Raw genomic sequence first — 25,324 nt, 5'->3', positions numbered from 1 at the left:
AATAATCAACGAAACTTGTAAAAGAAAACCATTTTTTTGTATTGGGAAGTTTTTCCTCATTTTTCTTTAACCTTTTTTGTTTCATTTTATGTTACCCTCTTTCCTTTAATGATTAGCTGGTGAATATCACCACCACCACCACCTACACAATCCCATCATAACAAAAACACCAGTGTTACTACCATGACGAAAGGTCTTTTTGTGATGGATAACCCTTGAAACCATGATTTGTTGATATATGGCATAGATACGAATTATTAATGAGAGTGTCTACAAGAACCAAACTTTTTCTTTCCTTATGTTCTTTTCTTTCGAGGCAGATGCATGTCGGATATATTTTGCCACAATGATCCCACACTAGCTTCATTTGATCTGTGTATTTTAAGCCAGTGTAAGTGAACATGAGTGACATTTTAAAATATGAATTAGTGTGTGAATTAATATGTAAGTTTGAAATCTTCTAATGTTAGGAGCAGCTGTCTAGCTTAAATTACCTAACTACCCCTAAGATGTAGCATTTTTGGAGAATTATTATTACTTTTAAGGATTGTTTTTCTTAAAATGCTTTTGGTATTTTAGACATAGGACCACCATGCATCATTTCACCCATTAATGACTTTTAGTTTTCCCACCAAAAGAAGGCCTAGTTTATCCTTGAAAATAACAAGAAATTTTTCAAAAAGGTGAGAGCTTGGTAAATTTATGTGGATGAAGTCTTCCAATTTAATTCTCAACCAAAACAAAAAGAATGAAACAAATGCTAGAGGAGCTCTTCCAAACACATTAGCTTAAAAAATGTAGAAAACTTAAAAGGATAGGTATAACTATGAAATATGTGTATATGGGAGGAGCAGCCATACCCATGTCAACATGGCTCGACATGGGTACAAGTTGGTTCCAGTAAGGTCCAGCCTAATGCAAATGCAACCAAAAAGACCCATTTACCCTTTTCCTTTTTTCACTTTGAACAAGGTCAAAGATGCCGGACCAAAATGGCACCCGCCTGGCCTGACCCAGCAATACCTCTGACCTCCCCTTCCAACCCCCAACAACCTCTCTTGCAGATGGCGGGCTAGCAACAAAGGGAGAAAGAAGAAGGAGAAGACAGAAGAGGAACAAGAAAGAGAAAGTGTGAAGAGAGAGAGAGAGTCACTAGAATATGAGAATTACTGTGTGAGATGGGTATTTCCAACACTTTTTTTGCAAATCCAACCATGGAGATGTGTTCGGCATGGTGAATTTGCTAAGAATCAACTGTTGGATCGTGTATTTTCGATGGAACAATACGATTTTTAGATGCCTTAATATTTACAAAGATTATGAGCCGTTGATTTTAAAGCCTTAAAAAAACTTATTTATGCATCATAATCAGATGATTCAAGAGTTGGTCCTTATAAAACCACCCATGTAGATCACATCCTTATGGTTAGATTTAAAGAACAAAAAATCCATGAAAATCACGGTCCACACGGTACTCATATTCTAGTGACCATACGTACATAAGCATATATACACATGCACAATTGCAAGGTGTGCAACCAAAGGAAGGTGCAACATCCATAACCAATGACTATCGGGTATTTCATCGATCGAACCTTATATATTTGTTCTTTATAATGTATTTAATAAGACATGCTTTACACCATGAAGATTTTGAAAGGAAATAAGAGCCTCCAACAAAGTCCACCAACACACAAAAGAGCCACAACAAAGTTCACTAAATTACCAAAGTGGACACACAAAGAGCCATAAAAGAGCTCACTCACAAAATCCACAAAGGGGCATACAAAAGAGGCTCACAAAATATAAAAATAATATTTTATTGATGTTTAACATATGCAAGAAGCATTACATTATGAGAAGGGGTTCACCCCTATTTATATACATCATGGGAACTCCATAGAGATGTTGGCGCTGGTCCAACGGCTCTAAACAGAGCCACTAGAATTGCTCCAACTTCTATATTGACTAGTCAACATTGAGTTGACTAGTTCAATAAAAATTAAAAAAGAAAGAAAAAAGAAACCAACCTAAAACTATAGTTACAATATATATATATATATACAATTTAACACTCCCCCTCAAACTTACGACTGGATAAGCAAAAGTTTGCTTAAGAGAAAGTGAAATATAAGAGTAGCGTGAGGTTTGGTGAAGAAATCTGTCAACTGGTATTCTGAGGTAACAAAGGGAAGATCGATAGTGCCACGTAGATACTCCTCTTGTACATAGTGACAATCCATCTCAATATGTTTGTATGCATGTAAAAGGTTCGGTTGTTGGTAATGTAGATAGAACTTTTGTTGTTACAATAAATTTGTGATGCTCCTTTAATCTGAACTCTCATATCAGCTAACAATCTTTTGAGCCAGACCACCTACATAGTGGTTGTAGTCGTGTCTCGGTATTCTGCTTCAGTTAAAGAGAGAGAGACCTTTTGTTGCTTCTTACACCACCATAAGATCAACAATTCACCTAAGAAAACACAAAAACTTGTGGTTGAGTGTCGGTTATTAAAATTATCTCCTCAGTCAGCATTAGTATAAGCAGTTAAATTTAATGAGAAAGAAGCAGATAAGAAAATGTCTCGATAAATAGAAGTCTTAATATATCTAATAATACGCAAAACTGCTTTCATTTGAACAAAAGTGGAAGCATGTTGAAATTGGCTGGTTACGTGAATTACATGAACTATATCAGGTTTCTTAATTGAAAGATAAGAAAGTGCCCTGATAAGTTGTTTGTGTCACGAAATGGTGAGTATTCCAATGCACTCCAAGATGATCTCCAAGACTCAAAACATTATACAAAACTTAAGAATTAAAAGACACATATAAAAATGTAAAAGGATAATTTTATTAATAATAGACATTAAAATAAATACAAAAATAAAATTACATTCAAGCTTCACTACAATGCACTCAACGAAAAACAATACAAAACCCTAGTACTACCCATCACTCTCTCACTTTACAAAAAAGCACACACCCTCCCATATTTATAGAGAAGAAAAGAGAAAGAGAAAAGAGGGGGAAAGGCCTCAAATGGGAGAGAGAGCTCCCAACGGTTAGAATTCTAGCCATTGGGAGCAAGTCAAACTAGTTTGACTAGCTCCCAACGGCTAGAGTTCTAGCCGTTGAGAGTAAGTCAAAGCTAGTTTGACTTCTCCCATATATATATATATATATATATATATATTATTGCAATATATATACATATATTACATTAATCTTAAGAGTCTGTACGACATTAGATTTTCAAGTGGTTCTCCATCATCAATTCTCATCTTAGCATTGACAACCTCAAGAGTGTCAGCCTTCTTATCATGTGAGATTCCAGACCTGGCAATAATATATAGAGTAAATTTAGATCGAGTCAATATATAACCTCTAAAAGAATAAGCAACTTCAATTCCAAGAGAATATTTTAAAAAATCCAAATCAGTCATTTCAAAATGTTTCTTGAGAAGTTTCTTAATATTTTCAACTCCATGTTTGTCCCCTCCAATGATGATCATGTCGTCCTTATAGAGGAGACGAAGAATAATACTTGTATTAGAAATCTTAACAAACAAAGTTGTGTCAATCAGACAATATTGAAATCCAATATCAAACATAACTTGACTAAACCTATCATACCAAGCCTTTGACGCTTGTTTAAAACTATAAAGAGCTTTATCCAAACGAAGAGTTCTTCTAAGAATAGTTACACCACGGAATGCTTCTATATAAACTTCTTTAACCAAATTCTCATTAAGAAATGCATTTTTAACGTCCATCTGATAGATATGTCATCTTCTCACAGTGGCAAGGGTTACTAAGGTCCTAACTGTGATCATCCTAGTAACTGGAGCAAAGGTTTCTTCATAATATATACCATATTCTTGAGAATATCCCTTAGTGACTAACTTGACTTTGTACCTTTCAAGAGTTTCATCACTTTTGGTTTTTACCTTATACACTCAACCTATAGATTTCTTTCCTTGAAGAATGTCTTGAATAGTCCACGTATTGGCTCTTTCTAAAGTTTTTAACTCTACCCTCATGGCTTCTACCCATTCAAAGTGTTCTCCTACTAGAGCATAGATCGAGGGTTCTATATAGAAATTTATTAATGCAATGTAGGCTTGGTACTTAGGTGAAAGAGTCATAAGACACAAATTTTTCAAGGGGTTTTGAGACTCTAGATAACTTAGTTTGTATTTTCATCTAGTTTTCAGTATCAGAATATCTTTCAAGTGCACATGGAGAATTACTGCACCTAGAATATTGTATACAATTTTGATCCTTATAGGATTGCTGATTTCAAATCTCATCATCATGAGATTGTTCTTTTAAATTGTAATTCATATATATAGAGAGAGAGAGAGATACATATACATATATATCTCTTTTATATATATATACATTTATTTATTTATTTCTTGTAATACCCACTAGGGGTAAAATAGTCTTTTCACCATTTCACGCATATTCATTTTTTAATATGTTTTTTATTCTTTTTGTATTCTTTTTATTTTTCTTTTTTATTTTTTATTCTTTTGTGTCTTTTAGGCATTGAGGGGCCTTGGGTCTTCTCACTTGTATATATATGAGGTTACCCCCCTTGTAAATTTATCCTTTTTGTAAAGGCTCTCTCACTTATTCAATAAATTCGTTCTTTATTTTTCATGTCTTTGTGCATTTGTACTCTTTTGTGAGTGTTCATTTTGTGCCTTTGTGCACATATTATCTATTGAAAATCTAATGCCTTTTGTGCACGTAGCCTTGTTCTTGAAGATATTTTCACATGGTATCAGAGCCAAGTTTCTAGAAGAATAACACATGTGCATCATCAAGGAGGTTGCCTCAAAAATCATGTCAATTCTTCATTCTTGTATTTTGGCGTGAAAAGTCTTGCAATTTACTTCACATTTGACATACTAAGAAATAGCTTAAAGAAGACCCGTTGCGGTAAGTGTTCTAATTGTGAATATTTTTTTCTTCGTAAAAGCCTTTCAATGGTAGAAAACTCAATGGGACAAACTATCATGTTTGGGCTGGTAATATTGAAGCTCACATTAAGGAAAAAGGGCTTTGGGGTTACATCAAAGATACGATTCTGAAACCCGAACCAAAAATTACTACTGTTGAGAAAGGGGAAAGAAAAGTCCTTGATGGAGAGGAAAGAGTGAAGGCTTTTGAAGAATATAACAAAAAACATGAAGAATGGAAAATGAAAAACTACAAAATCTTCTCATGGATTTTTTTCTACGGTTAAGACTAGGATTAATGCCAATATTTTGAAATTTAAAAAGACGTCTCAAGTTTGAGAATATCTTGAGAGGATGTATACCTCGAGAGATTTGTCCCACAAATATTATCTTCAAAAAAAGGCATTGACTCTTTAATAAGGGAAAACGTCTATTAGAGAATACTTTGCTGAATTATCATCCATTTATGATGAACTCGCTCTCCTTGAACCAAAATAGAGCGGAGAAGCCATTAAGCTAAGGCACAAGCAATTAAATGAAGATCACTTCTTCAATTTTTTGAATAGGCTTAGACTCGAATTGGAGCAAGCAAGATCCTCTTTTCTATCTTCTTTCACTTCTCTACCACTAAAAGATGTTCTTACTAAGCTAAGTGGAGAAGAAACTCGATTGGGAATGAACAAATCCAATCAAAAATGTTTTGGCCATGTATTCAACTAAGGATGAGAATGAAGGAGATTATGCTATTTCTAGACCGGGAAATGATTTGAAAACTTACAAAACTCCTTACTTCAATAAGTTTCAAAATCAAGGAGTAAGAGAAGAAGGTGGTCAAAATGATGGCCAAAATGGAAGATACCAAGGAAGAGAATATGGTAAAATTATTTGTTACTTTTGGAAAGAACCGAGACACATTAAACCATTTTGTCCAAAGTGGAAGCAGAAGGTGGCCATGTCCACCACATTTCAACCATATAAGGAGGGTTCATCTACTTCCAACAATGGAGCATTATCATTAAGTCAAATTATGGAGGCTCTGCAACCTCTCCTCAAATGATCCATTGCTAGAGCCGTCATGTCAACATTTTCTCCTCCCGATAAGACTTTTTGGCTTTTAAATTTGGGTGCCTCTTTCCATATGACTCCAAATATTTTTGCTCTTTCCGAATACAATAAAAAATACATCACCTTTTGTTTCAACTGCGGATAGTGCTTCTCTTAAAATTAAAGGAATTGGAAATTTTGAAAATCAAGGTTTTTTTATTCCCAAAATTAGAATTATACAAAAACTAAATTTAAATTTGCTTTCGGTTTCTCAACTCTCGGATCATGGGTGTGATGTCAAGTTGTCATCAAATAAATGTTGGATACACGATCGTCGGTCCGGGAAGTTGATTGGGGAAGGCTCTCGGAAAGGAGATCTATACTACATAGAATTTCTTCAAATTCTAAAGCACTCTTTTTGTAATATTATCCAACATAAAGATATAAATGTTTGGCATAAACGCCTTAGGCATCTCAATATTGTCAAACTCTTTTATTTACATTTTGTTAAAAACCTTTGTAAAAGTGATTTCACTTGTAATGATTGTATTCTTGAAAAAATGAGAAGCTTGCCTTTTAAACAAAGATCTATGTCCATAACCAAACCATTTGAACTTGTGCATTCGGAAGTATGCGGACCAGCACCCATTATATCTAAAGGAGGATTATCTTATTATGTCATTTTTGTTGATGAGTACTCTAGATATTGTTGGATATGTTTTCTTAAGCATAAACATGTGGTATTTGCGTCATTCAAGACCTATCACATGATGATTAAAAATCAATTTAATGGTAACTTAAAGATTCTTAAAACCGACTCTGGAGGTGAATATCTTTCAAATGAATTTACAAACTATCTTGAGATTAATGAAATTGTTCATCAAAATTCGTACCCCAAAACACCTCAGTAAAATGGCTTAACCAAAAGAAAACAGACATATAGTTGAAACCACTAGAACCTTGCTTATTTCTCAAAAAAAATCTAAAAGATTTTGGGTCGAAGTTATTCTTGCATCTGTTTATCTTATAAATCGTTTTCTCTCAAAAAAATTGAATAAAATCTCACCTTTTGAAATTATATATCAAAAAGAACTCGACAGTTTTTTGATGCAAATGTTTTTTTTTACCAACAAAAATGATAAACTTTCACCAAAAGCTATTCATTGTGAATTTCTTGGATATTTCAAAACACAAAAAGGTTTTAGATGTTATGATATTAAAATTGATAAATTATATGTTTCTAGAAATATAACCTTTTTAGAAAATGTTAGTGGTTTTGAAGAGTATGAACCTCATGGAGATAATATGAATTATTCTTTTTTGTTTGAATTGTTATCTAGAAATGATGATATTTCTAGTAATGATGAAAAAATATATGATGCTCCTAGTAATGATGAAAATATACAAGAGAGTAATAACTCTCATTATCAATTTCTTGAACATACCGAAGTGAGAACATTTTGTGAACCTATTACCTATACCCATAGAGATAGAAACACTTTTAGAAGTGCAATTGAGAAATATAGTGAATCTAGTGAGCTAGAAGAAAGAGCCAGAAGAAATCCTTCTATATTTATATCCTATGAATCTTTCTCACCTAAACATAGAGCATGTCTTAGTGTCATTCATTCATATGTGGAACCTAATAACTTCGAAGCTAAGAAAATTGTACAATAGATGGATGCAATGGATAATGAACTTAAAGCTCTTAGAAAAGTTAAAACTTGGGAGATTCAAGATTTACCTAGAGGTAAGAAAACAATAGGATATATGTGGGTTTTTAAAGTCAAGACTAAGAGTGATGGGTCTCTTAAAAGGTATAAAGTTTGTTTTTTTGCCAAAGGATATAGTCAAGAATATGGAATAGACTACGATTAAACTTTTGCTCATATTGCACGTAAGCTCACTCTTAGGTGTCTAATTACAATTGCTTCTATTAAAAAATGGAACATATATCAAATGGATGTTAAAAATGTCTTTTTAAATGGAAACTTAAATGAAGAAGTCTATATGGATGCTCCTCCAAGTATGGATGTTCCTAAAGGTAAAGTTCTTCATTTGCGGAAAGCTCTTTATGGTTTGAAACAAGCTCCCAAGGTTTGGTACGATCGGTTTAATAATTTAATGATAGAAAATGGTTTTACTTCATATTATACTAACACTACCTTGTTTGTCAAGAAATCTAATGCAGGAATTGAGATTTTATTATTATATGTTGATGATATGTTAATCACAGGTGATGATACTAAAGGGATTAAGAGTATTAAGTTCACATTAACGAAAAAAATTTGATATGTCAGACTTAGGTTTTCTAACATATTTTTTAGGTATAGAAGTTGCCTACTCTCACAACGGTTATTTTTTGCCTCGAACTAAATCATACATAATGAATTAAATACTGAGATTTTTACTGTGGTGGCTTGATATGTCTGATTCAAACCCATAATGAAATTTGATTCCAACAGAGCTAAAAATCTTATAACATCTGTTGTTTTTGTTATTTAATAGAACATGTTCTAGAAAATTACAGATTCTGAACCAACTTCCTTGAATTTTCGTTTCCAAACAATGAGAAATCAACCTCCAAGATTTTAAATGTCTTCGTTTATATCCAAACTAACACACCTTAAAATTTCATCCACAAATCTTAAGTATTCTGGGAAATATGATTTTTACAAAAAATATACTATCTCCACAAACTCCCTGTCAGGATAGAATTCCTTTGTCGACTTGTAGAGGGCATATCTCCCAAACCACGACTCATCTGAGTCTAAGATTTAGACTAAGATTATTTTCATATGTCTAGAACATCCTCACAATTTTTCAGGATTTATAAGTTCATGATTTGAGAGAACTGAATTCATCATTATCACTAGTCGAATCAAAATACAGTGACTGAACAAATACAGTTTTTTACAAGAATCAAATAATAACTTCATGATTTCAACCAAAAACATCAAGAAAATACATTCAACGATTTTGATCCATCAATAACACATCAAATTCATGTATACAAATATTTAATCATGTTGTAACCACAGAAAGTCAATGTATAATCAGAAATCAATCATTTTTCTAAAAAGAATACATTTTTCTCAAAACCGGTTTTCGATTTTTAAAACCTTCATACTCATAACCATATCTATGCCTATGTGAATCTAGGCTGACATGTATGTTGATACGCATCTGAAGATCATCCCACGGCATGCTCTTGTATCTTAGCACAATACACTAGTACAAAGTTACGGTGTACCTACCTCAAAAGCGTTGAATCTACCGAAAAACTCTTCTGAAATCATATTCATCGACGACTTCTTCTTACGATATGCACCACCAAGGAGATGTAGTCCCTACCAACTTCAATGGAGTGTAACGGAACCAACAAAATCACAATAGAGTGCCACTAAGGCTACAATTGATCATAAAAGCAAAGTGGTCACTCAAGGGCCCACAATCTCACAAGGAGAATCACACTAACAATAAGTAAAATATAATATGTTTCACATTAACAAAATGCTTAGAAAATCATACATATTACAATGGGGAAGATCCCCTTATATAGACAAAAGAAAAAACACAAGAAGAAGACTAAAGAATAAGACAAAGGGGGGCAGGCCCAAGTAGAGGTTGGGCTAGCCCCCCAACGGTCATAAATATGACTGACTAGTTGGGTTATCCCAAGTCATATTGACTATAAAAAATATAAAGTCAGCCCCTAATGGGCTGACCCTATTACAATGAAAATGACTGAAATACCCCTAATGGGTATTTCAATTTACATACAACAATATATATAGTGTTATTAAAAACGCTCCTCAAGGCGCAAAAAGCGCGCCTCCCCTCAAGGCGAGGGGCTTTATGCCTTGAGGTGTGTATATAAAACACAAAACCCTCGAGGCATGCGCCTTGAGGCGCACGCCTCAAACTGAAGCGTGTATGCCGGGGGCTTTTGGTCAAATGAGAGTCAAAGCCCTCATTTGACCAAAAATTAGGCTTTAAAGTTTAAACAAACCCTAATTCATCATGAATGCCTGAGGTTGTTCATGATTTTATTTTATTTTCGATTTATCGCATTTCCTGTACGAAGGAAATGTAGGTGACTTTTGTTTAGTTGATGCACTGCTATGGATGCGTCTATGGCTGGAAGAAATTCTTCTTGTATTTCTCTTTAGGAATCGTGCATTTGGTGTGTTCTTGTGCGGTTGCATTCTGATTTGGACTGTGATTTGTAACAAGTGTGGAAATTGTGAGTTACAGAAACCAGAAACAAAGAAATGAGGGATTAAATCACATATAATTTTTGAATCAAGTCTTTGCTTCTCCGCAATCTGATTTACCTGTGTTTCAACATTATGTTTCATTTGTAAAATGTGCTTTGGTGTAGCATGTTGTTTGTTGGCAGTTCTGTATTAAGTTATAAACTTTGCATGTGCGTACGTCCGTGTGCAATGGGGAAATATTGACTACACTCGATTGTACTGTACACTCTAGCAAAAACATGTGGTGCAATCTGTGTATGAGAAATCTGAACCCACAAGTATTCAACACAGTTCGTTTATTGGAAATAACTCTTTGGATGTAGTGGCTCCAACACAGTTCCATAATAACTTTTGTTTGGTTGTTACAAGAGAAAAAGAAAAGAAAGAATTTATACAAGGCAGGGCGACAACCCTAAACCTAAACAAGTTGGGTCGGATCCATAAGAAACCGGGTCTCAAACATAAGCCCAAGAAAAAAAAAACTTTCGGGGAGCGCTACCACGCGCCGGGGGGAGCCCCTGGACCCCCTTACTGCAAGAGCAAAAACTCTGAATCCGGCTCCACAACTCATCATGGTCAACATTTGGGAGTGATATATAATTTGTGACATCACATTTTTTTGCAGGTTACTTAGTCTTTGATATGGTGGAAATAATGAATGTGATTGATTTGGTTATGATTTATTTGAGATTTTTTATTTCTTATTGGTTGTTACTTCATCAATAAAGCATTTTTTATTTATTTATAATTTCAGATATTTTTTATAGTTTTTTTAAGTTTTTAAAAAAAAAATTGAGGCTTACGCTTTACGCCTCGCCTCAGATTTTGGTGGAGCGCCTCGCTATGCCTCAACGCTTTTCACAACACTCTATATATATATATATATATACACAAAAAGTACAATCTCTTAATAATGGAGTTCCTCTCCAGAGAGAGGGACGTGAGGGAGGAAGAAGAAAGAGGAAGAGAGAGAAATAGGGAAAGAAGAGGGAGAGTGAATAGGAAAGAGACTATGGGGCATGCGGGAGGAGGGAGATAGGACCTCCTTAAATAGCTTCCTTCTTGAGTTTCCAATTTGAATATGGAAACTCCACATAATTCTTATCTAATTTGAATTTCATTTAATTTAAATGTCATTTTCTGAATCCCAGCTAATTAGGATTCTTAATGAAATAAAGAAACAATTTAGCAAATTAGCTAACTAGGTTTCTTAATGAAAAAAGAAACTAATTTAATTAGCTTGACTAAACTAAGTACAGGATTTAAGAAAGTAGGTGGCGATGCTCCCGCCCTTGGATTGGCTTGGACTTGATAGAGTCCTTTGTTAAAATATATATGTAATATATATTTATATATATATATATAAATATATTCTGCCCGATAAGGGGTAATTCTATAACTCGCCCAATAGGGGCATTTTAGTCTTTTTCTTTTCCTACTTTTTTCCTTTTTCCTTTTCTATTTTTTCCATTTCTTTTTTGTCTTTTTTATTTTTCTTTTTGTGCATTTAATGCACAGCCATTGGGGCCCCAACAAAGAGTCGTTGGGCCCCCAACGGTCACAATTGTGACCGTTGGGAGCCCAACGACTCCTTGTTGGGACTCCCAATGGTCCCTCTCTCTTGCTTTTCTCTAACTCTCCCTCACTCCTCTCTTGCCTATAAATAAGTGGGGTCTCCCCCTTTGTAATGTGTGGCTTCTACAAGCCCTTTAGTGCATTTATAAGATTTTATGCTTTCTAGCCATTTTTGGCTTTTGTGTATTTCCTCTTTTGGACTTGTTCTTTGATTTCTATGTGTGAATGTCCATTGTAGGACATACATTTCTTTTCCGCATATTTCATTACATGGTATCAGAGCCTTGGTTGTGCTCTTGTTTCATATAGCTAGTTGTCTAGTTTTCTCTCTCTCTTTGTTTGTCCTCCATTCTTGATTATATAATGGAAGGAGAACAAAAGATTGATCTCTCCTTCAAGCTTAACGGTACGAACTACATGATGTGGGCCGCCGCCATGGAAAACAACCTCAAAGGTAAAAAGCTTTGGGGATATGTGATGGGCACCATTAAGGAACCTCAACTTCAACTTACAAAAATAGATGGTGATCAAGAAAAGGCTCTAGAAGGAAGTGCTCGCATAAAGGCTATTGAAGATCACCAATCCAAGGTAGAAGATTGGGAAAGTAAGCATGCAAAAATTCTTGCATGGTTCATGAACAACGTGGAGCTAAAGATTTGTGCCAACATTGCCAAATTCCGCTTAGCAAATGAAGCACGGTTCTTTATGAAAGGTATGTATACCCAAAAAGACCTTGCTCGTCAATTCTTTATCCAAGAAAAAATTTGTACCATTAAGCAAGGTGAAATGAGTGTAAGAGATTACTATAGCACTCTTGGACCTTTATGGGATGAGTTATCCCTTCTTGAACCCAAATGGGTATCAAGTGAAGATGTTGAAATGAGAAGAGAACAAATGGAGAAAGAACACTTTTTCCAATTTTTACATGGGCTTAGGCCCGAATATGAACAAGTAAGGTCCTCCCTTCTCCATAGATCAAAACCGCTTCCATTGGAAGATGCTATAGCCGAAATATGCCAAGAAGAAACTCGTCTTGGCATGATTAAGGGAGCAGATGAAGTTCTTGCCGTGTCTAGACCCGGCAATCATATGAAAGCATATAAGCCTCCACACTTTGGGAGGCAAAATAACTATAATGGCAATTATAGGAAAGCTATTTGCCATCATTGTCAAGAACCGGGTCATATAAGACCTAATTGTCCAAAGATAAATGAGCCTCCAAAAGGTAAAGTTGCTACTATTGAAGAAATTCCCCAAAAGAAGGAGGAGCCAATGAAAGGGAAAGAGTCCTTCTCCCTTGCTCAACTATCCGAAGCACTTCAAATTCTACTCAAATCGCCGTCAACTTCGGGAGCCGCCATTGCCTCTTCTTCTTCTTCAGGTACGCCTTCTTGGATTCTTGACTCTGGAGCATCTTTTCATATGACCCCTATTGAAAATGGACTATCCAATGTATATAGCAACTCCAAAAATTCTTTTGTCTCCACCGCCGATGGTACCTCTTTACAAGTTAAAAGCTTTGGAACCTTAGATTTTTCAAAAGATTTTTTTTTGCCAAATGTAAGAGTAGTACCTCAACTTAATTTAAATCTTTTATCTGTCTCTCAAATATGTGATCATGGATGTGAAATCTCCTTCTCAACCAAGGATTGCTTTATACAGGATCTCCAGTCTGGGAAGCGGATTGGGCAAGGCCATAGGAGGGGAGATCTCTACTACATGACCAATTTGAAACTTCCCACCAACTCTTTTTGTAATCATGTCCAAGATAAAAATATAGAAACTTGGCATCAAAGACTTGGACATCCAAGCTTCTCAAAAATGTACTCCTTTTCTTTTGGAAAGAAATTTTGTAATGAGAAACATTTTGTTTGCAAGAGTTGTATTTTTGGAAAAATGAAATCCACCCCCTTTCCAAAAAGAACATTTGTGTCAAAAAGACCCTTTGAATTAATTCATTCGGATGTTTGGGGTCCTTCTCCGGTCATATCAAAAGGAGGATACTCATATTATGTTACTTTCATTGATGATTTCACTCGATATGTGTGGATCTATTTTCTCAATTTAAAATCCGAAGTTTTTAACTTTTTTAAAAAATTTCATATGATTGTCAAAAATCAATTTTCAACTAATATCTCCATTCTTTGATCCGATTCCGGTGGAGAATATCTATCAAATGAATTTCAAGAATATTTGGAAACCAATGAAATTTGTCATCAAAGGTCATGTCCTAGGACTCCCCAACAAAACGGTCTAGCCGAAAGAAAGCATAGACACATTTTGGAAACCACTAGGACTCTTCTCATTTCCAAAGAAATTCCAAAATGCTATTGGGCCGAAGCCGCCTTAACCTCCACTTATTTGATAAATAGAATGATATACTCATCCCTTCAAAATATATCTCCATATGAAAAACTTTTTGAAAGAACACCCGATTTTAATAGATTAAGAATTTTTGGGTGTAAGTGTTTTGTCCTTACACATAAAAGAGATAAATTATCTCCCAAAGCTATCGAATGTGTGTTCTTAGGATACGGAGAAAATCAAAAAGGTTTTAGGTGCTTCGATCCCAAAAGCAACAAACTATATGTATCCAAAGATGTTACTTTTTTAGAAAATGAGAATGGTTTTGAGAAAAATAAAGATATTGAGGAAAGCGAATATGCTTTCTTATTTGATCTTCTCTCTCAAGAAGATGTGACTCCTCACGTAGAGGATGTTCTTAATGATTTAGAGGATACTCCTCTTAGTAATGATGAAAATAGAAGTAATGATGTTGAAAATAGGTCAATTCAAACTTATACTAGGCGTGGTCAAGAAATTCCCATAAGTGCTTTAGAAAAATATTCTCAAAGTTCCAACATAGAAGAAACCTCTTTAAGGAGATCTAGTGGAATCTCCAATCCTCCTAATAGGTTTGTTTCCTATGAATCCCTAACACCTAAGTATAGGGCATGTCTAATTGCATTACACTCTTATCATGAACCATCACACTATAATGAAGCCAAAAACATTCCTCAATGGGTTGAAGCCATGAAACTAGAACTTAGTGCCCTTGAAAAGGCTAAAACTTGGGAAATAACTTCATTACCCACTGGAAAGAAGTCTATCGGATGTAGATGGGTCTTCAAAATTAAAACTAAAAGTGATGGGTCATTAGAACGGTATAAAGCTAGGTTAGTAGCTAAAGGATATGCTCAAGAGTACGGAATAGACTATGAGGAAACCTTTGCTCCCGTAGCTAGAATGACTAGTGTTAGGACTCTTATTGCGGTTGCATCCATTAAAAAATGGCCTATCTATCAATTTGATGTTAAGAACGCATTTCTTAATGGCGAACTAAGTGAAGAGGTCTATATGGATCCTCCACCAGGAGTATCTATTGGTGAAAACAAAGTCATTAAACTAAAAAAGGCACTATATGGGTTAAAACAAGCTCCAAAAGCTTGGCATGACAGATTTAGCAATGTAATGACTAGCTTAAATTTCCGTTCATGTTATACTGACACTGCGTTATTTGTGAAAAATGCAGGGTCCTCTGTAGTTATTTTACTACTATATGTTGATGATATGATCATCATTGGAAATGATGAGCAAGGAATCCATGATATTAAGAAAATTTTAAAAGAAAATTTTGACATGTCTGACCTTGGTTTCTTAAGATATTTTCTAGGTATTGAAGTTGCATATTCACCCCGAGGGTATATTCTCTCTCAGATGAAACTTGCTGCTGACATTTGTGCCAAGTCTGGAATTTCGGATGATAAAAAGACAGAAACCCCTGAGGTTATCAATGCAAAGCTAAGGCTGGAAGATGGGACACTTCTCGAGAATCCTACTCCCTACCGTCAACTCGTTGGGTCTCTGACATACTTATCCATCACTCGGCCAGACATAGCTCATGCAGTTCATTCTGTCAGTCAATTTCAACATGCACCTACAACTGTGCACATGAGTGCAGTCTTAAGGATTGTCAGATATATTAAAAACACCATAACTAAGGGAGTTTTTCTTTCCTCTTCATCATCACTTGATTTAATTGCTTATACAGATGCTGATTGGGGAGGAAATCCCAATGATAGAGTCTCAACCACTGGTTTTTGTGTTTTCTTAGGTGACTATGATTTCTTGGAGATGCAAGAAGCAGCATAAAGTATCATTGTCCTCAACTGAAGCGGAATATCGTGCAATGGCCACTACAACCATGGAGCTTGTATGGCTTAGAAGTCTCCTCTGTGATATGGGCATCATCATCTCAATTCCTTCGAAGATGTGTTGCGATAACAAGAGTGCTATCTATATTGCAAGCAACCACACCTTCCATGAGCGTACTAAACATATTGAGATGGATTGCCACTATGTTCGAGATGAATACCTAAAAGGAACCATTACACTGCCCTATGTCACATCCGAGTACCAGTTGGCAGACTTCTTCACCAAAGCTCTTGTTGCTCCTCGTTTCATGTTTCTTCTCAACAAGCTTTTCGTTGTATCCCCGTAAAGCTTGAGGGAGGGTGTTAAAATATATATGTAATATATATTTATATATATATATATAAATATATTCTGCCCGATAAGGGGTAATTCTGTAACTCGCCCAATAGGGGCATTTTAGTCTTTTTCTTTTCCTACTTTTTTCCTTTTTCCTTTTCTATTTTTTCCATTTCTTTTTTGTCTTTTTTATTTTTCTTTTTGTGCATTTAATGCACAGCCATTGGGGGGGCCAACAAAGAGTCGTTGGGCCCCCAACGGTCACAATTGTGACCGTTGGGAGCCCAACGACTCCTTGTTGAGACTCCCAATGGTCCCTCTCTCTTGCTTTTCTCTAACTCTCCCTCACTCCTCTCTTGCCTATAAATAAGTGGGGTCTCCCCCTTTGTAATGTGTGGCTTCTACAAGCCCTTTAGTGCATTTATAAGATTTTATGCTTTCTAGCCATTTTTGGCTTTTGTGTATGTCCTCTTTTGGACTTGTTCTTTGATTTCTATGTGTGAATGTCCATTGTAGGACATACATTTCTTTTCCGCATATTTCATTACATCCTTCCCATATTGGACTCCAAGATCCAAGAAGGCCCACCAAAGGGGTGTCCCACCCTATGGGTCCCATTTCCAAATTCAAATTGGAATTCCAAACCCAAATTAAAATTCAAACCAAATTGATATTCAAATCCAAATTAAAATTATATCTCAAAGTGAAATTCAAATTAAATTTGAGACATAAATTTCATCTTTATTTGTCAGAAAACTATGAAAAATCTCAAGTGTTACAACCTTCTTCTCTTATGTCCTTTTTAACTTAGGACAGTATGTTTTGATGTGTTCTAGTTCATTGCAATAATGACAAATAATTTTTTTTCTCATACTCACTATCTTGTTTTCCATAATACTCATTGTTTTGCTTTCCATAGTGAGGTTGTTTGTAGGTACGAACATAATTTTTCAGCCTAGATACGGCTAGTACTGAGTCATTTCCATGCTTACCCCTCAATTGTGTCCTCAATAGAAAGAACTTTTCCTCTATGAAGAAGGGCTTATTTTGTGGACTCGAACTCTGGTCTTAGACCATTCATAAATTAATAGAAATGCTCCGCATCCATTTATTTTTTTACAGAGTTCTATATCCTCGAGGCAATGTCATCTTGGCTCAAGAAGGGTCAACTCTTCCTTAAGATCGGACAATTCACTATAAAATTCTCTAATGCTCCTATTCCCTTGAGTAATAGTTCGAATTTTATCTTATAGATTGCATACATCTGCAATATCCTTAAGGGAATACATTTTCTTGAGGTATTCTCAAGTTTTATTTGCATGCTCAAATTTTGCAAGACTTGAACATTTCTTGATATCAACACTACTAATGAGCCAATACATGATCTTGACATGTCTCCTCTATTCCTTTCATTTTTTCTCATAAGTAGCAAAGGCTTTAGATTTTTCACCCTTCGAAAGAAGAACTTCCTTTTCATTCTCTACCTTAATGTAAACTAATTTAGGCTCTGGATCGGACCAATCCACTAGCCTCTACAACCCTTTCCCCCAAATATGGTACTTCGTGATTGAAGACCATATTATATAGTTAGAATCATTAAGTTCCACGGGCATAATGGTGACATTTTATTTGTCATCCATTTTATAAGGGTGAGAGAAAGAAAGAAATAGAGAGAGATAAAAGATATAGAGAGGAAAAACAAAAAGAAGCAAGCATAATCAATCCTCAAAAAAAAATATTTGTAGAGGCAACACCGATCTAGCACCACCAATGAATCACACCAAGTCTTGGATTTGAATCTTCAAGTGCGCAACCACGAACCCACAAACATCAACACGAAGTTTAGAATCACCAAGCTCAGATACCATGAAAGGAAATGAGAGCCTTCAACAAAGTCCACCAAATCACCAAAGTGGACACACAAAAGAGCCACAACAAGGTCCACCAAATCACCAAAGTGAACACACAAAGAACCACAAAATGGCTCACTCACAAAACCCACAAAGGGGCATACAAAAGTGGCTCACAAAATATAAAAATAATATTTTATTGATGTTTGACATATGCAAGAAGCATTACATTATGAGAGGGTGTTCACCCTTATTTATAAACATCATGGAAACTCGTCTAACGGCTCTAAATATAGTCGTTGGACCTGCTCCAATGTCTCTATAGACTACTCAACATTGAGTTGACTAGTTCAATAAGAGAAAAGAAAGAAAAAAAAAACTAACCTAAAACTATAATTACAATATATATATAATACATATGTACACATGTATATATGTACATAATACATATATATGTATCTACAATATGTGTATATATACAATTTAACAGATTTTACATCTAGACATGTGTTTCGAAACATGAAAAATTGATGGCTCACAATTTTACAATACAAAGTATTGTGAGCTGTTGATTTTTAGCGCTTTAAAAAATGCACCTAAATATCGAAAATTCATAAGCCAAAATATGTCACTAACTAAATGAATGATAAAAATGCAATATGTAGAGCCCGATCGATAAAAAACTCGATTGTTAGAGAACGAAAGACGCCCGATCATCATTGTTTGTAGATTTTGAATCTCTTAAGTTTGTCCAAGTTCTCCAACTCGTAGGAGTTGTTAAAAGTGTGTATATATATACACCAATGTATGTACATATGCTATATACATATATACATATGTATATATAGTATAAATGTATATTTATATATTTTTTTTTCCTTTCTTTTATTTTTCTTTTTGTCTAGTTCATTTTGAACTAGATTCAAACTAATCAACACATTGTTGACTAGTTCGATAGCCGTTGGAGCTGGTCTAACGACTACAAATAGAGTCGTTGGACTAGCTCCAACGACTTTGATGTGTCAATCATCATTGTGTGCTTTGTGTCACAGTCCATCTCATGAGGTCACTGAGTGCCCTTCTGCATCTCAATACCCCGAATTTGTGACAAAGCAAGTGCAGGCAGCGGAGGGTTATACTCGCCCTCAAAATAATCCTTATTCCGCCACATACAATCTAGGGTGGCAGAATCATCCGAATTTCTCTTGGAGGCAGCCAGCCGGACCGCGCACACACCAGGTCCAGCCTCAGCAGCAGTCTTATTAGCGTCAGTCTTTTTCCCAGTCTCAGTCTCCGTTTGCACCTGCCGCACCTTCTTAGGAGCCACAGCGACAGTCATCAGTGGAGGAACGTTTGTTGAGGATATGAAGGCATCTAATGACAAGAATCAGCAGAGAAACACTTGGGGATTTTGTTTTTATTAAACATGCATTGTCATGGAACTTATGACTTGTTAGCTTAGTGTTTATTATTTCACAATTTATATTTTTCTTATGAGATATACGCATCATTCATAGCAGCTCATGGAGACATAAATGCTTCATATGTGATTTTATGGTCGTATTTTGTGCAATAAATAACGGTGGATGACTGCTTCAAATATTTGGGATCTATCATTCAAAAGAATGGAGAAATTGATGGAGATGTAAATCATAGGATTAAGGTTGGGTGGATGAAATGGAAAAGTACAACTGGAGTGTTGTGCGATCGTAGAATGCCATTGCGGTTGAAGGGAAAGTTTTATAGGACGATAATTAGACCCGTTTTACTATATGGTACGGAATGTTGGGCTGCCAAGAGACATCATTTTCAAAAAATGAGTGTAACTGAGATGCGTATGTTTCGATGGATGTGTGGAAACGTTTACGATGGTTTGGGCATATTCGACGAAGGCCTAATGATGCTCCGGTTAGAAGGATGGAGAAATGGGAAAATCTATTAGCTAAAAGAGGTCGGGGTAGGCCTAAGAAGACTTGGATGGAGATGATAAGAAAGGATATGAATGCTTTGAACCTCACCGAGGACATGACATTGGATAAAAATGATTGGAGGAGAAGGATTCATGTGGAGGACCCAAAATGATTTTCTTTTTGGTTCATATCGCTGACCCCAATTGTTTGGGATGAAGGTGTTGTTGTTGTTGTTGTTGTTGTTGTTGTATTTTGTGTAATTCATCATTGTTTCATGTGATATGATTTTTTTAGAATTTTTGCTAGGCTTTTTAGCATTTTATGGATTGAATAAAATAGTATTTTTACATTCTTGAGCCTTCTTATGTATGCCCTTTTGTGGGCTTTGTTGGTGTGTCCTTAGTGGACACTTGTTGTACTTGCCCACTTGGATCCTTGGTGAACTTTTGAAGGCTCTTGTTTCATTACAGGAAACATCAGTGAGAAGAACGTATAAAGCACTATTATACAGAGTTCATATGTAAGCAAGCACAAACTTTGGCATTTTGACTTGGAACAAAATATTCTCCATAAACTTGACTCTTCAAAAACAGTGATGATTGCCACTTGGACCAGAACAAAATTAAGCTGTTGAATCCCTTAAGTTTGTTTTGGGTCTCTCAAGGGAAATCACACTAGCATACAGAATTTCAAATGCAGGCAAGCACGGTAGTTGAAGATTAAATATTAGTTCTCTCTTCAGAAACAGGATTTGATCACTATGACAAAACAGATAGGGTCATGGCATCTTATCCAAGTACTCTAGGGTTCAGAGCCCATACTTCCCTAATAAAAACAGTGCCAAATGAAGGAAAAAGAGAGAAAGATAAAATGAATAAAAAAAGCAAGCAATGTGACTGACACATACTGCCCAGTTGTGTGTCTTGGCCAGACGTCTAGCAAGAGAATGTATGCAGTATGCAACATCAGTCCGAGGTCTTGCAGCAGAAACAGCATCAAAAATAGCTGCCCAAGGGCCCCAAATAATTGCATTTAGCAAAAAGCTGCGATTAAGAGTACATCTTTATTCTATGAAAGCAATTAAAGAACAAATGCACATCAACAAATTATGGAATATGGAGCCCAATAACTGCAGTTGAAGCAGCATGAAACATGAAAAGCAAAAACCAAATAAATGTCAAAACATACTGCGGATATGTTTTTCTTTGGCTAAGAGCTCCACATGGTTTGTGGCCTTGACAATTGCAACATCCAGCTCCTTGAAATACAATTTAATTTCAACATAATATGGCATCAGTAGACGTTCTTTAATTTACAAAAGGCTAATTGAACTCTCAGTAGAAGACAAAAGAGTACCTTGTAATCACTGTTCACTTTTGCCAATCCAACCTTTGTGGAATCCTTCAATGCTCCTAGAGCTTTTCTCAAGTTCTGTTGTGTACTACCAACTCCTGCCATTTCCTTTTTATTCTGTGGGACCAGAAATAGATGAAATAAATGGATATTCTTCAGGCCTGTCCCACATACAGCAGGTTTAATCAATCAGTAGACAGCAATCATTGCATTGTCGATAGGTTGCTTTTTTTAGCGAACATTCTCATGGGAAATGAGGAGGTAAACACGCCCAGATTATACCAATTAAAGATAATAAAAAAAAAAACTTCTCTTTTAGAACAATTCCTTAACATGATCTTGCCAACAAACTGGGTAAACATAGTTAAACTACATTATCTACATCAATGGTGCTTAGTTCCAGATGTATAAAAATCACTGTACAAAAGTATAAGGAAACAAACTAGTGAAGATAAAAAGAAAATGTTCGAAATGCTGAAGTTTTTTCCTATGCAGAATCAAAAGTGATGCCTTCTGAGTAGCAAATCCTTGAAAAAATAAATGGTGAACCAATTTTACATTTATTTAGAAAATTATTTTTCCTCATTTGGTGTTGAATCATGCACTACGGACCTATATCACATGGATATGGCAAAACAAAAGAACATGAACAAATCTTTCTGAAAAACCATTGTAAAACATGGTGTATTTTCATTCAACTATTTAGATATGCAAACAGTTTAATTACTTTGATGTTCATTTATTTTGTTATAATTCATTTGTTTTTCTATTTTCATACATTTTTAATAGGTACAGAATCAAACCTCATCTAACACTAGCAGAACCACTAACTACTCTCTCTCTCTCTCTCTCTCTCTCTCTCTCTCTCTCTCTCTCTCCTCCCATCCCCTCTTCCACTACATCCTTCCTCCTCCTCTTTGTCTCCTCTACCACATCCTCCTTCTCCCACCCTTCCCCTCCCCACCATTAGAATATGGGTTCTTATTATATTTATATATATATATATATGTGTGTGTGTGTGTGTGTGTATTACAGTCTAGGATATTTTTGTCTTGTAATTACAGTCAAGGGGTATTTTGGTCATTTGACCATTATAATAGGTATCGCCCATTAGGGGGCCTTTTTTATTTAATTTTGTACATTGTTATATTTGTCAAAGGCATTTTTGTCCTTGACAATATAACATATTTATAGCTGTTAGGAGCTCCCAACAGTTAGATTTCTAGCCATTGCGGAGCCGCTAACAGTCATATCTTGGGAGCCTCTCACTCCCTTTTGTCTATAAATATGGACCTTGAGCCCCTTGTAATTTAATGCATTTTGTGTGCATTTAGTTCTCAATAAAGACCTTATTTTTTATGTTGTAATTCTCTAAGCCCCTAAGTGGCTATTGTGTTTGTGTTTACTTCTCTAAGCCCCTAAGTGGCCATTGTGCTTTTTGCCCCTTTGTGTGGGTTTGTATTTGCATCTTGTTTGAGGTGTGTGGAAAGTTCTTTATTTCATTACTTTCTCTCTCCCTCTCTGACACATATTTGTAACACTTGGGAGGCCAAGTGTTACGAAGTAGACCTAAATCTGGCTTGTTTCTAGGTTCAAACTTGGGTCAAAGCAAACCCGGTCAAATTGGGTCCGGATGATTGGAGTGCAGAGGCCGAATACAGATCGATGGTTGTCGCGACTGCAGAGGCTACATGGATAAGACATCTCCTCACAGAGATAGGAGAATTAATTGCTCGATCACTCTTACTATGTGGCAACCAAAGTGCTATCAATATGTCCTTCAATCCTATTTATCATAGTCGGGCAAAATACATTGAGATAGACCAACATTTTGTAAGGCAAAAGGTCGAAGAAAAAGAGATTGAGCCCAATTTTGTCCGAACATAAGAGCAAGTTGCAGACATATTCACAAAAGGATTAACAAAAGGCAGGTTTTGGATGTTAAAAGGCAAGTTGTTCATGATCCAAGCTCATGTACAACTTGAGGGAGGGTAAAAAGAAGTCGTTTACGGATCTGGATTCAATTCAGACCTGTATCCATATAGAAGCCGTGTTACGTTCCATATAGAAGTCATGTTATGTTGTAGTTTTAAATGTTCATTAAAGGGTATTTTAGTATCCTAATTTTTTGTAATCACTTCATATACGTATTACTGAATAGATCAGTCACGTATGAACAAATACAGTCGTGACCTTCTGCAGCCCCTTTTCTCTATCATTTGTTTTCCTCCTTGCGCAGGTAAATCTGGAGTTCATCTTTTAACACTTCAATAGTCAAATTTGCAATTAAAACTGGCTTTGAATCATCTAGTGAAGAAACACGGGTTGGAAATTAGATATTTCACTTTAAGTTAATGGATGTAAAATACAAGCAGAGTAACTTTTTAAAGGATGTTACTGATACATATTATAAACAAAATTCCCCTAAAGAAGTCATGTCAGGTTTCAAGAATTGCAATTGTCCAACTAGCCAACTCGATCCAACCAACTTAGATGGACCTATTGGGTGAACAGCAAGCTGGTTTAGGCCCAGTATAGGAACTTTTGGGCAGAGGTAGGCTCGATTAGGTCTAGGGCTAAGTCAACAAGTCAAACCAGGTAAACAGGGTGCAAGCTGACTGACAGACTTCGGTGGAAAATTTACTGCGCCCAAATGGTGCCACAGAAAATTCCCAAATTTTAGGGGAAGTTTCCAGACACCTTGGACTAAGTTTAGGTAAAATTTTAGCATCAAAGGATTAGCATTTTGAGAGATACAGCTAGGACAAGACACTGGTTTTTCAGGGTCAGGACTCAGTTCGAGTAAAATTTTAGCGTCAGAGGATTAGCATTCTGAGAGATACAACTAGAACAAGACACGGGTTTTTCAGGGTCAGGACTCAGTTTTGACCAAGGTTGCCAAACTAAGAAGCGGAAGCGGGAAACGATACGGGAAGCGGAAGCGGGAAACGATACGGGAAGCGGAAGCGGGAAGCGAGGCATTTTAAAATTTATACGAAGCGGGAAGCGAAGTTTCAATTTAAAAGTGAAATATGAATAAAAAATAAAGTAATATGGAATAAAACAAGAAACAAATAAAAACTAAAATAAAATTGATCATTCTTATATTTCATAATTTTTCTGTAAAAGAGTTAAATTTTTGTTAAAATCTAACAATGATGGTTACCAATTTAAAGAAAGTACATGGAAAGTGAGTGAAAGCGTGAGAGAAAATACATGAAAAAGATGAAAAGAAACGTGAGAAAAACATATAGTATGCATAGACCATGTGTATGAGAAGCTTGGGGAATCGAGCTTCCCATGAAGTTTCGGAAGCGAGGAGTATCGCGCTTCCGAAGCGAGTTTTCGAGAAGCGAGCTTCCCACCTACCTAAGAAGCTCCCGGTAACTCTGATTTTGACTCTGATAGGCTTGGGTATAAAATCGGGATCACACAACTGGGTTGGCGGAAACTCTGATTTTTTTAGGGTAGGCAAAGGACACATGGGAGAGCCTAGGGTTAAAATTTTAGCCCTAGATTCCCTATGGTTTGGGAGTTATGACTAAAGCAATTCTGCCAGAAATCTGCTCTTAACGACAAGCAGATTCTGGCCAAGCTTGTAAGCTACTTGGGACAAGTGGGTTCCAACGTGGGTTTGGGCTAAGCTAACGGACAGGCTAACTTACTGGGGTCAAGGGGCCTTGAGGGAAGATGTCTACAGCAGGTTTGCAGGGATGGATGAGGTCAATACCACTGGATGCCGGTTCAGAAGGGTTGGCAATTGATTCATGCTTGGATAAGGCCACACGAGCAACCTTTGGTGCATAGGCAGCAACCAAGGTCCAATGGAGTTCATGACCTCCGAGAGGTCAGTCCTACACTGCCTTAGAA

The 25,324-nt window shown here is 35.9% G+C and overlaps 1 protein-coding gene across 6 annotated transcripts in view; it reads right to left on the bottom strand.

Moving 5' to 3' along the window:
* Positions 1-25,324, bottom strand: part of LOC149837388 (putative clathrin assembly protein At5g35200) — a 45,302-nt gene that overhangs the window by 17,266 nt on the left and 2,712 nt on the right. For 4 of the 6 annotated variants that reach the window (XR_016431905.1, XM_090006010.1, XM_090006013.1 and 1 more), the window contains exons 2-4: positions 21,458-21,615; positions 21,290-21,359; positions 21,009-21,106 (exon numbers count right to left, since the gene is read on the bottom strand). Coding sequence is in view for 5 of the 6 variants with exons in the window: in XM_090006010.1 (XP_089862136.1) it covers positions 21,009-21,106; positions 21,290-21,359; positions 21,458-21,559 (270 nt within the window). In the remaining variant the exon portion in view is untranslated. Of the gene's footprint in view, positions 1-21,008; positions 21,107-21,289; positions 21,360-21,457; positions 22,836-25,324 lie in introns of those variants that run through there. The other 2 variants (XM_090006014.1, XM_090006009.1) reach the window with 2 other exon arrangements.

Source organism: Nuphar pumila, chromosome 5 (assembly GCF_984573655.1).
Source record: "Nuphar pumila chromosome 5, dmNupPumi1.hap1.1, whole genome shotgun sequence".
Classification (NCBI taxonomy): domain Eukaryota; kingdom Viridiplantae; phylum Streptophyta; class Magnoliopsida; order Nymphaeales; family Nymphaeaceae; genus Nuphar; species Nuphar pumila.
This window is presented reverse-complemented; position numbering and strand designations above follow the sequence as displayed.